The following is a 12,667-nucleotide window of genomic DNA, read 5'->3' as shown; positions in this document are numbered from 1 at the left end:
TAAGTTTAGTAAGAATGAGTTTTTGCATAATCTCTTTGCCTGAGGTGAGCTAGTGGATTTGGAAAGTGACCAGAGCAAATGCCATTTCACCGATTTAAGTTGGTGAATGGTTATTGGGCTTTTCATTTCTAGTTTTTGTTATTCAAATACAGACGTCACCATCATTTACAGATTGCTAGTGTGTGCCAGCGCCATATCAGGTGCTTCATTTACATGTTATTTCATTTGCCCCTCATGGCCCTGTTCGTGGAGGCAGGTACAGAGAGGGAGACACTTGCCTGGGTGCCACCAAGCCAGCTGTGTTCAATCCCAAGTCTGTGCTCTCCCCACTGGAACCTTAACTTCATCTAGGCAGCACTGCAGTCCCCAGGCTCCTTCATACAGCCTTAAAAGGGGCTTTGTTTCCCCGTTTCTCCTCCAAGCATGTGGGCCCAGTATCTTTGTTTTGCTAATGAAGAACTTCTGAAAATGACTTTATGTGTGGGTTATCTGTCTCTGTCCATCCTTCAGTTTTTATTACACTCTGTGGCTTGGTTTTGTCAGAGACCTAAATTTCTGTTTGAGTCATCTCTTGTCGTCATCTGATCTGATCCTTTTGTCCTTGGCAAGAAACTCAAACTGTACTATTTGCTTGTTTTGGAAAAGGTTCGAACTCTGGCCAGTGCAGGAGGGCCGGACAACTTAGTCCTCCTGGATCCTGGCAAGTACAAAGCCAAATCCCGTTCCCCGGAGTCCCCAGGAGGGGAGGGTACCAGCTCACCTCCCAAGTGGCAGATTGGCGAGCAGGAGTTTGAAGCCCTTATGCGGATGCTCGATAATCTGGTAAGATCATTGTTACCACCTGACGATAAAGCTTCTGTTCCAAAAGCAGCAATGTCGATGTTTTTATAGCAAGTGAAATTGCTGTCTTCATGCGGTGTGTGAATGCCTTCCCCTCAAAAATCATGAAGAAGCACCAGGGCAATTGAACTCCTAAGCTAAGTCACAATAAAATAGGGAGGGTTGCTTGTGTTCCTTTGTTGTTTGAAAGGAGTCACCTTTGTGGGGACAGGAGCAGAGAGCATGCCTGCTCAGAAGTGGACAGTTTGGCCCTGGAGCAGCAGTTAGCAGTGCCCGACTTCCCACAAGCAGGCCGGGGGGAGGGGAGCTTTAGCGTAGCAAGGTGGAGCGCCCCTCCCCCCCACCGTGTGCTGCCATAGCTGTGGCGGGTGCTGTCGATGGCAGCACGGGGGCCTATGGGGCTCATGGGGCCCATTCTAGCCTAACAGGACTGTTGGACCAGGGCACAGGTGGGATGGGTAGCCTCAGGAGGCAGGAAGTCTAACTTCCTTAAAGATTTTGGAACAGAAAGAGTATCAGATTCAGTGTGTGCGAAGTGTCCTCGGGCTGGATTTGTTTAGTCAGGGCGGAATGAACAGAGAAAGCAGAATCTTCCATAACTCCTGAATTCACTGGCCCCGTAAAGATGGATTGCGTTAACTGACCAGCTGCTCTTGAGCCTCTAGCCACTAATAGAACACAAGGAGTGCATGACCTAGCTAGGGAGATGGACGCACAATGCTAGGGGCAGCTGAGTGTTTGGGATCTGAGTTCTGACAGGGCGTGATGAGGGCTGCAGAGGTGGAGACAGGGCACAGCCCAGGTCACGAGGAGCAAGAGGAGGAACAGAGCTCACTAAGGAGATAAAAGAAGCCCCTGGCATTAGGTGGGAGGGGCAGTGGTGGCTCAGGTGTCAGCATTGGGCGGCAGGTTTCCCCCAAGGGGCCCGACGAGGCAGAGAGTGCTGGGGTGGCTTCTTCTCTTCTCCTGGCAGGCACTCTAATGTCTCACTGCTCTGTGACCCTGAAGTCAGGCAGGGAACAGGAGAAAGGACTAAGAATGGAGAATGCCAGCCCACTACATGTTGTGTGCTCAGTGCCTTCTCAAAGAGGGAGAGAAACCAGAATTAGGCAATAACTCTAATTTGCTAGAGGAGGGAGAGGAAGGATGAAAGATGAATCGCTGAAGTGCTTGTTACAAGGGTGTGGTATTCGGTGTCCTTACTACACATGGTTGCACAGTCGTTATTGTCATTTTAAAAAAATTAATTTAAAATTTTAAATTAATTTTTTAAAATTAAATTAATTAACTTATTTATTTATTGACAGAGAGAGATCACAAATAGGCAGAGAGTCAAGCAGAGGCGGGGGGGGGACGCAGGCTCCCTGCTGAGCAGAGAGCCTGATGCAGTGCTTGATCCCAGGACCCTGGGATCATGACATGAGCCGAAGGCAGAGGCTTTAACCCACTGAGCCACCCTGTTATTGTAATTTTTTAAAAAAGATTTTATTTGTTTATTTGACAGGGAGAGCAAGAGCGTATAAGCAGGGGAAGGGGCACCGGAGAGGGAGAAGCAGGAGAGGGAGAAGCAGACTCCCCACTGAGTGGGGAGCCCAATGTAGGACTTGATCCCAGAACCCTGGGATTGTGACCTGAGCCAAAGGCAGACACTTAACCGACTGAGCATCCCAAGTGTCCTGATTATTGTCATTTTAAAAAAAATTTATTTGACAGAGACACAGTGAGAGAGGAAACACAAGCAGGGGGAGTGGGAGAGAGAGAAACAGGCTTCCTGCGGAGAGGGACCCTGGGACCACAACTCAAGCTGAAGACAGACGCTTAATGACTGAGTCATCCAGGCCGCTGCTAATAGTCCACATTTTAGTGTAGCATTTGATTAACCATGTATGTTTGCCCGTAATTGAGCAGGGTACATAATAGTTGAAGATTCTCATACTGTAAGACCTATTTGAACATAGAGTTGGAAGAAATGCTAAATTGCTTCCCTGAAAAACCAAGATGTAATTCCAGCTTGTTAAAGAAGGAAGGAATCCTTATGTTCAGCTATAAGCCACTGCCCTACAGCAGGTCTGAGGCCTGAGGATTGCCTCTCATTTTAGGATTGTAGCATTTAAAGGGGAAGTATAAGAAACCGTACCCTCTGTGGATAAGGTTTTGTGATGTTCTCGTGGTTTATCTTGGAGTCATGGTGACGACTCAGGTGTCTTCCTGAGGAAGAAGACTGCAGTTGTTAAGAACCGTGTTTTGCTGAAGGTGGCCTTTTCACCACCAAGTGGTTAGCACTCAGCGTCCTCAGTGGCATGCTCAGCAGGGAAAACGCTGCGGGGTGGACACTTGCCTGTCTTCCTGAGGGCAGCGGTGGGGGAAACAAACAGCCACCGACTGATGACTTCGTTTCGGGATTCTTACCACCGTTTTTTGAATGTAGTAAAGGAATGATTGGTAAAGAAAGTGGTCTCCAAGGAAGAGGAGCACCCAAAGGGAGCAAATTCTTCCCCTTCCATCTTACAGGACAGAATTGGGAGAAACATGAAGGATTCTAAAGCTCCTCAGCAGGCAGAGCACCAGCCGTGGCCCCTCTTGCATGACCAGCCTCTGATTCTCTGGTCACTCCCTGTTCCTTTGTGGCTGTGAATGACTTGGTCCAGACATGCAGCTGTGGGTCAGGAGCTGGCTGAACCAGATTCTTGGCTTAGGGTCTCACAAGGAAGGCTATAGTCACTGTGTCGGCCAGGACTGGATGTTATCAGAAGGCTGGGTGGGGGAGAATCCACTTCTAGGCTCCCTGGGAGTGTGGGCAGGATTCATTTTCCTAACAGCTGTAAGAGTCCTGGCAGCTTGGTTTTCCAGAGTCACTGACGGACAGAGAGACTCTCTCAGCATGGGTGCCATACTTGGGGTGCTTGGGTGGTGTAGTCGGTTGAGCTCCTAACTCTTGGTTTTATCTCAGTGACATCAAAATCTCAGGGTGGTGGAATCAAGTCCCATGTCAGTCTCTGCAGTTGGCACGGGGTCTGCCTGAAATTCTCTCTTCCTCTTCCTCTGCCCCTCCCACTCAGGTGCTCTCTTGTGTGCATGCTCTCTCTGAAATAAATCTATCTTAAAAACAACAACAACAAAAAGATGGGTGCTACACTCGTAAGTAATGCATCCAATCACCTTTGCCAAATTCTGCTGATTAGAAGCCAGTTAGGTCCTGCAGAGCTCCAGGAGGGAGGAGCTGACAGCAGGCAGGTGGGGGGGGTGCAGTGGAATGGGGTCATCATGAAGTCTGTATGCCACAGCCACCAGGTGTTAAGCACTGGTTAGGAGTAAGATGTCACACTTGCCTTGGGGAGAGTGTCTTTGGAACTCAACACACAGGCCAGTCCAGCATGCGGGCCCAGTGCTATGACAGTGTGTTCCTGAGGTGTGAACCTGCAGGGCCCCGTCGTAATGCCCTTAGTGAGTGGTTATGAGGCAGAATGGAAGGTTCAACTCGAGCATTGTTACATTCAGAAGTAAAGCAGTTTTGTCAGGAACCTTTGACCTTCCCCAAAGATTGTGACAGTATCTAAACTTTATCCTAAAAGGTAAACAAAAAGCTAAGTATTAATTAATACAGCCTGTACTCTAGTCAGCAGCAAGTAAGCCGTGTTTAAGTATTGAGTTTATTAACTGTCTGAAACCAAGCACACTGCCTAACCAGTTCTTAGGTCAGAACATAGCAGCACCGGGGTGCCTGGCTGGCTCAGTCACTGGAGCATGGGATGCTTGACCTCAGTGTTGTGAGTTCAAGCCCCATGTTGGGTGTGGAGCCTCCTTTAAAACAAATAAGAGAAAACAAAACACCCCAGCAGCACCTCAGGACCCTGTGTCCCTTTCAGGCACTTACCCATCCCAGGGGTGACCACTGCCACCGTGGTTTTACCTCTTTTTGTCCTTTTTATGAATGGAAGAATACAGTGTGTTCTTTCCCATTTGGTTCCTTTGACTCCACATCATTTTTGTGAGATTCCCTCTAATGTCGCCCCCGGTCCTGGAGTATTTGCTCGTGTTCCAGGTCCCTAGTTCATTGTGTGGACGTCCCTCAGTTGGCCTGCTCAGGTGTTGCTTGCTCTTTCTGGTCTGGGGCTGTTGGGAGCAGTGCTGCTTTCAGAGTTCTGGTGTCAGTCCTGTGTCTCTGCCAGCCAGCAGCTAGGTGCATGCGCGCCCAGCTTTTCTAGGGCTTTCCACACAGTCTTCCGAGGTGACACTGTGTCGAGATCTGGAATGGTGACTGTCTTTCTGTCTCTTTGGCCCCTAGGGTTACAGAACTGGCTACCCTTACCGATACCCTGCTCTGAGAGAGAAATCTAAAAAACACAGCGATGTGGAGGCTCCTGCAAGTGTCACAGGTTACTCCTTCGCTGGTGACGGGGACCCGGGCACTTGCTCCCCTCTCAGACACAGTTTTCAGAAGCAGCAGCGGGAGAAGACAAGATGGCTGAGCTCTGGCCGGGGTGACGATGCTTCTGAGGAGGGGCAGAACGGAAGCAGCCCCAAGTCGAAGACTAAGGTGTGGACGAACGTTACACACGATCGCGTGAAACCCTTGCTGCAGTCTCTCTCGTCCGGTGTCTGCGTGCCAAGCTGTATTACCAACTGCTTGGTCTGTGCCTACCTTACTGTTCATAGTTAGATGACGTAGAGCAAGTGGGTAGCTGGGGCTTCGGAGGCTTTGGGAATCCAGTCCCCCGACCTGGACTGAAAGCAAACCTTCCTCAATAACCTTCCTTAGCCCAAACCAGAATCTGCTCTGTGCATCAGCTGTAATTCAACTAAATCTGTCTGCTTGAAACTGCTTAAGATCTGTCCTTCAGTAGCTCCACACAGCAGAGATCCTGAGTAACTCACGCGTGCTAACCCAAAAGTTGGAGCTGCCATTTAACTCAAATTGTATTGAAGGAGTCATAAAACTTCTTGTACAAAATGGTAGTTTGGTCTCAAGCTGTTATCGTGGTGTCTTAATCTCCAGTGATTTCACATAGGCTCTGCAGTCTGTGCTTTCGAGTCTCCAGTGTTGTCTTAAGCAGTTTACTCTGTCTCACGGGCGTTTCCTCTGCTGACCTTGTCCTCTCTAGTTAGCCTTGTGCCCTGCTCACTGTCCCAAAGCCTCTGAATGCTCTAAGCCAGCTGCCTTGTGCATGGACTGTTGCATGTGACTAGACGGCCATAGTGGTGAGTCGTGTGACTCCTGCTGGGTGTGGCATGACCCAAGTGCAGCGCAGGCCACCTGCAGGTACCCGCGACAGACCCTGTCGGCGTGCTTTGTGCCAGGAGGGGCAAGCACGGCCCTGAAAGGTATTCGCTGGCCTGGTTCTTGCGCCCTGTGGGGACTGGTCTTCACTGCCCCCTCAGCCAGCCGCAGACAGCTGGGTGGCTCCCAGGCCACAGACTAGGGAGGCCCCCGGCATGGGGTCCTGTGAAGAGTCGGGCCAGGTGGACTCCTCTCTGCATGCCACGTTCTGTAGGAGTCCAGGTGACGTTAGCTCAGCGGGCCTGGCAGGGCCTTCTGTTCCCCAAATAACAGTGTTTTTACTTTATAGATTTATTCCAAAGAACACAGCTCTGTCTTCCGCAGGTGGCTGTGGTGAGAGTCTCTGTGCTCCTGAGTGGACGGGTCATGTGGGCAGAGACTCCGTGTGCACGTGGCAGGGCTCAGCGTTTGAGCCCGTCTCCTCTTTCCTCCATCCCCCCTCTCTCCCTCTCCCTTGTTTTTTCTTTTCAAGTTTCATTTGTTTCGTTTTTTTTTATTTTGCTTGTTAAAGGGAGTGGGCCTAAAAACCACCTTTCCACTGCTGACAGAAATATGTAGTGCCGAGTGGCTGTGGTGAGGTTTTCCAAAGTGCCTGTGTAGTGGCAGCTGTACACTTTATTTGCAATTGGCTTGAGAACACATGCACTCCTGTGAGGTCCTTGAGGCAGTGCACATGACACTGATGGGGAGACCTGGCTCAGCGGCGATGTGTGGGGCTTCCCCGCTCCGGGGTAGCTCAGGCTCCGGCCGCTGCTCCCAGGTCGGTATGTGAACTCATGGTCACTGTTCTTAAGTTTCAGACGTGTTCAAGCTTCTGAGGTTATTGGGTTAATGTTTTTGACTAAAAGCTATGTTTACTAAAGAGCTGGAGTTGTTTTTATCTGAGAAGATAACCGTCAGTGAGTACCTTGCAGCTCACGCCCATCCCACACTCCCCTTCGCGGCAGCTAAGCTCTTGCCACTTGTGTTGCTTTCTTGAAGCCTTATGGTTTCTGGCTCCCCGACTGCCTCCTGAAAGTACCCCGAAAGGCATAACACTGCCGGCCTTGTTTCACTGCTCAGTGCTCACCCATGCTTGCGAATGAGAATCCGATGAAAAACCTCATATTTGATTGGCGATACCAAAACTGGCAGGTGAAAGCATGGCTGACGCTATGCACTGATGACCAAAATGGCCTTTGAGCAAGAACTCAGGAAGCGCTTCCCGTTTGTTTGGGATATTTTTGTAACACTCTGAAGTATGAAGTTATAGAAAATACCCGACATCACCAAACTCTACCACTGGTGGCCACTGTGCACATGGTCACATGGTGATTCACACGAGCTCTGCCGGTTGTGCATTCTGATGCTGTAGTTTATTTCCGTGCCAAACTTTGGTGATGCCCACTCCTGCCTCACGATGCGGCCCTTCCCTTCACCTGGGTGGCAACATCACATCGCTTTTCATGACCCTGCCATCTCATGCTTCCAGCAGCTTTGGCGTTGAGGACTCTCAGGGCAGTGAACCAATGTGCTCTGAAGGGTCCCCCTTCCCCAGCTGGTCTGCGGGAGTCCCGGAGCAGAACTCGGTTGCCTGCCTGTGCCACGCCTGAGTTTTCTGAGGGGTGTTCTGGAGGGCCTGTGCTGTCGGTCATGACCTGGGTTCCTGTTTGCACATGCCCTGCCCCGATCCCCCTGCTGCCGTGACAGGAGGTGTGGTCATTGGTTCATTCTCTGTGATGTTCATGCATGACCAGGTGTGAGACACGGTGGACAGATTGGATGCTGTGGTCTCATAGAGTGTTGTCTCCATTCTGACTTTTCAACTGTTCTTGATATTTACAGTGGACTAAAGAGGATGGACATAGAACCTCCACCTCTGCTGTCCCTAACCTGTTTGTCCCATTGAACACTAACCCAAAAGAGGTCCAGGAGATGAGGAACAAGGTGCGTACCAGTGGTCATCAGCCCTGGGTGGAAACAGTAGCAGGCAGAGGCCGAGTTGGCGGCGGGTGGGCCGGGGTGCAGGGCACACTTGCCTCGGGCGGGGTTGGTGGGGCTTCTGCTGCCACCGCTCTGGTAGCCGAGGTTGTGTCTTTCCTCTGCTTCCGCTGTCGCGCTAACAGGTGCGCGAGCAGCAGACGGATCGGGCTGCTGGTGCTGGAACTGCTTGCTCACAGAGCCGGGCAGAACTGGAAGCTAGAGAGCCTGTTTCCAGCCAGAACAACCTTTGGCCCTCTGCTTGAGCATTCATTCGCTGAGCTGTGGATGTTTGCTGTGTCAGAACGTGGGCTCCCCCCATGTTCACAGTGTCACTATATGACGGGCACACGGGGGATAGTCCCCTCCATGAGTACGGTGAGAGATCTGTGCCTACTGAAACCATCTAGAGGTGCAGAAAGTCAGGAATGGCTCAGTCTCCCTTCTTAGACTCACAAATGGTTAAACAGGTGGGACTGGCCCCATCAGACAGCCACTGTGGCCATGTGGGGTCCCTGAGGGGTGGGGCAGAGCAGAGGTGCAGCTTGGGCGGGACTCCGGAGGCCCCCCCTGCACAGACAGAGGGACTTCAAGTCACAGCCGGGCTTCTCTGTACTGCTGATGTGTGTTTCTCCTTGCATCCTCAGATCCGGGAGCAGAACTTACAGGACATTAAGACGGCTGGCCCCCAGTCCCAGGTTTTGTGTGGTGTAGTGATGGACAGGAGCCTCGTCCAGGTGAGAGCTCAGAATGTCTGACATTACTGGGTGGTGGCTCTAGTGATTCTCCACTCCAGAATTAGTCTTGAGTTGGGAGAGAATGACTCAATGAGGTAAGTGTTCTAGGCAACCCTTTATCTCCGTGAGAAAGCCTTTTGATAAGAAATACCCTGCCACTTTTCCTGAAGTTGTAGATTCAGCACAAGCATGCCTGAGGGCCGCGCCCGCCCTGGTCCTGCTCCACGTGATGCATGCCCTGGTGATGGTGGCACACACGCCACCTGCTTGGGGACCGGGGTCGCCCTAGTTTAGCGGTTTACTCTGGAAAATGCTAGAAGAGGGTGGGTTTAATGGACTTTGTGTCTCCGTGTGTATTGCTGTCTGCAATAAAGTGCCGCTTGGGGTAAAGTGCTCATAGAGGGCACCTGTAAATGTGGTCTCTGCATTTACACTGTTCTAGAGAAGGGCTGTACTTTGTGGCACGTGGAAGATAATTGTGTAAGTAGTTATCTCTGAAAATGAAGTTGCCACCTAATGCTTTACACATGATGGCAGGGTAGGTGACCGTTTTCCCATTTAGGCCAGCTGTGGCCCTGCTTGTGTGGTCTGTGCACGCACATGGCCGTGCCATCACCACTGCTGTCGCTGGCTGTCTCTGCTGCATGCCCTTGGCTGGCTCCGTCCTGTGCTCTCCGTTGATGTTTCAAAGCTGGGCCTGGTGGGCTCTCATGACTCAGTTTACTGTTGCAGGACGCACCCCTCTCTGACTGTACGGAAACAATCGAAGGGCTCGAGCTTACAGAGCAGACCTTTAGTCCTGCTAGATCTCTCTCTTTTAGAAAGGTACTCACCACCCTGTCCTCACCTCCCCATCAGCACACGCGCCTCTTCACCTGCCCCACTCCTCACTGTCTGCTCGTGCTCAGCGCCATCTCACATACTGAAGTAGCTTTGACTCTGTCTCAGAATTATCCATGAGCCTGCTCAGAGGTTCTGCTCTGCCTCTTCTTCCATGGACATGTTTGGTCTGAGGCTACTTCTACAACTGTTGTTTTTCCATAAGGCTGTGGAGAGCGGGCCCATTGTAAGGATGTGGTCCTTAACGTTTCCCAAGTTCTGCACGTGACTTTGGTTTAGTGCATGCTTTTGGTTTTTAGTTTGCCTTTTTATAAGAGGCCGATTGCAAGAGGCTTAGTGTGGGTAGACCGTGGGCAGTGGCGGCTCTCCTGTGCACCTTCTACCTTTGCTTGTTCAGCATGTGCTGTGAACATGGCAACTGGAGGTTGTATGATTGAAAGACATTTCAGAGGATAGGGACATTGGTAAGACAGTTTTTATTGTTGATGAAATTGATTTTGTTTTTCCCTTAAAAAAATCCTGGATAATTTTTTAAAAGTGTTTCACGGGAAAGAACGCGTGGGCATTTGAAGCCCAGAGTTGTCTTCCATGTACGTGTCTGATGTGGTGGAAGGAGACCTTCCATGAGCGTTCAGGCTGCACTACTTGGGCTGGGATGGACTGCGGCTCCCTGTGCATTTCAAGTCGTAGTCACGTTCACCCTGCATTCAAAGGACGTTTGGGGGTTTGTCTCTTTCAACTCATACACCTCCATTGAGATGCAGCTATCACATTGGTGATGTTCCAGTTGCCAGGAAGAAGCAGATATTACCAAAAGCTATATGTCCCTGTGTGGAATCCCCACCAATAACACTATTTTGCGTACCTATGTGTTCATTCCATGTGTACCGTTTCTTACCGTTTAGAATGTACTCCCAGCTGCCATTCTTGGAGGAACTCCTCAGAGCAAAGGAGAAAGACGTACTTGTTTTGCATCTCAGTACTTTGGGCTCGAAGCTTTTATGATCTTGTGAGTTCCTCATTTTTTTTTCTCAGATGTGTGAAGGTGTGCTGAGTCCACGAGCCCCAGGGCTTCCTGTGCGGAGTCCACCTGTGGTTGCCACCCTGTGGCCCCACGGGCAGAGCCGGTTGGAACAGTCCCTTGCTTGCAGTCCCTCAGGCGCGGCATCGCAAATAGCGGTCTCTGCCGGCATGCTGCCAGGGCGCGCGGTACTGAGATGGGGCTCTTGGGCCAGTTCCTTGGCCCCTGTTCTGGATTTGCTCCAGCAGTGTCAGACATAGGTGTGTGCCCCGTCTCCTATGTTTCATGAAGGATAGATGGGGATACCCCCAGGCCAGGAGGTCAGAGTCGGTGGGAACGGAGTTCCTGGCGGTCCTGGTGTCCTCTCCACCATCTGAGCACTGTGCTGCGTGAGCCGTGTGCCAACTGGAGTTAGCCCAGGAGAGTGTGCCCAGCCGTCTGAGATGCTGGTGTCCCCACACCGGGATCCTTGATTCAGCTTGCGTTTTCTCCATCACCCTCTTGCTGCTCACACTTGCACCCTTGGTCTTTTTCCTACTGACTAAGCATATTTTATTTCTATGTTGAGGATATGATTCCACCAATGCCCTTGACCAAAGTTGTCCCCATGGCCTTTGTGTGGGGCTCTAAATGCAGACTGTATTGCTCCTTCTGCAAGATGGGTGCTGCTGGCTGGCAACCTGAGTTTCTCTTCGAACCAGTGAAAAGGACTTTGTTAAATATCCTAAAAATGTCTTCTTTCCGGTGAGGTGGGTGTGTAGTCACTTGTTTTCCATTTGAGAATCTGAGGAATGTGTGTTTGGGACTTAGGAAGGTTGGAGCTTTTGGGAAGGATTTTCCTTTGCTTCTGTCTCTCCCTTCCTGGTGATGGCCCTTCACTCAGAGCATGTTGTCTTCTGACAGAACAAGGAGCCGTGAACTCTCAGCCACACCCCGATACTCTGGTTCCAAAAGGAATCCTGAGCACAGCTGAAGGCTCTCTTGGCTCCAGTGTTGTGCCTGCGGGCTGTAGCCTGGGGCTTTGTGGTACTTTCTGGACTTCATTACTGGTGAATGGAGCTGTTGGTGGTTAGGGTGGACAAGTTTATGCTGAAGGCTACCCAGCGTGGCCAAGACCTGTTGCTTGGTCTGGGTACCATGAGCCCCTGTTCTTTGTGTATCTCTGTGTATGTGGGCTGTGGCCCTCCCACATTTTGTGCTGTCTGGTAGAACACGAGGGGCCTGGGCCCACCTCACAGACTTACATGATGCATTTGGTGTTGAGCACTCAGAAGTGTGTGGCCCGACACTAAGAACATGAATTCAAACTTGATTGGGTTTTATGGATGAAAGCCTGATACTTAGAGAAATAGGGTCACTAACTGTGTTCGTGTTGTTCGCCAGCTGCCTCAGCCAGGTGCAGAAGCAGTGCCTGGGCATCTGGTCTGCTGGGAGCCCCTGTTTTGTGGCTGGAAGTGAGGGGCACTGCACGAGCCTCCCCGCAGCCTGCTGGTGAGAGCAGCCACGTCACACCCTAGTTTCTCAGTCCAGGCTGCTGCATGGGGGCCCTGTTTCCCTCTGCATCCCAAGCCTTGCTCTGTTTTCTTCCCCCAGATAAAAGGTTCCCTCTGTCCCCCAGTCTGTTCAGAGTCTGAGTCTTGGCAGCTGTTGGCTGCTGGCTAAGGAATTTGGAGGAGGGAGGCCTGGCTGGCAGAGGTGGGAACCAACTGTGCTGTGCCTCGAGGGTCAGGGCTCTCAGGGCAGGCATGGCCTCCTGGTGCATGGATGTCTCTGTGGCAGGTGGATCTTGATATTTTATTCATCCCTTGATTGGAACTTTTGATTGATGTGAATTGAAACATTTCTATCAAACCTCATGTCATCTCCTCATTTTTTTGACCGTGATGGCAGGGCATAAGTACAGGGCATACGTTGCCTTAGATTTAGGGAACCACGCAGTCAGGCCTTGGCTGTTGTCGGCCCGGCAGGCTCATCTCAAGGAAACAGACCCGG

General features: G+C 51.0%; 1 protein-coding gene across 10 annotated transcripts in view; it reads left to right on the top strand.

Moving 5' to 3' along the window:
- ADD1 (adducin 1) overlaps nucleotides 1-12,667 on the top strand; it is an 84,721-nt gene that overhangs the window by 64,049 nt on the left and 8,005 nt on the right. For 3 of the 10 annotated variants that reach the window (XM_044267890.1, XM_044267894.1, XM_044267896.1), the window contains 5 exons: nucleotides 646-822; nucleotides 5,126-5,470; nucleotides 7,943-8,044; nucleotides 8,725-8,814; nucleotides 9,547-9,639. In XM_044267890.1, coding sequence (XP_044123825.1) covers nucleotides 646-822; nucleotides 5,126-5,470; nucleotides 7,943-8,044; nucleotides 8,725-8,814; nucleotides 9,547-9,639 — 807 coding nt within the window. Of the gene's footprint in view, nucleotides 1-645; nucleotides 823-5,125; nucleotides 5,471-7,942; nucleotides 8,045-8,724; nucleotides 8,815-9,546; nucleotides 9,640-10,559; nucleotides 10,683-12,667 lie in introns of those variants that run through there. The other 7 variants (XM_044267892.1, XM_044267898.1, XM_044267893.1 and 4 more) reach the window with 4 other exon arrangements.

This window comes from Neovison vison, chromosome 11, assembly GCF_020171115.1.
Source record: "Neovison vison isolate M4711 chromosome 11, ASM_NN_V1, whole genome shotgun sequence".
NCBI classification, from domain to species: domain Eukaryota; kingdom Metazoa; phylum Chordata; class Mammalia; order Carnivora; family Mustelidae; genus Neogale; species Neogale vison.
The sequence above is the reverse complement of the archived record's forward strand: the minus strand, read 5'-3'. Positions and strand labels throughout refer to the sequence as shown.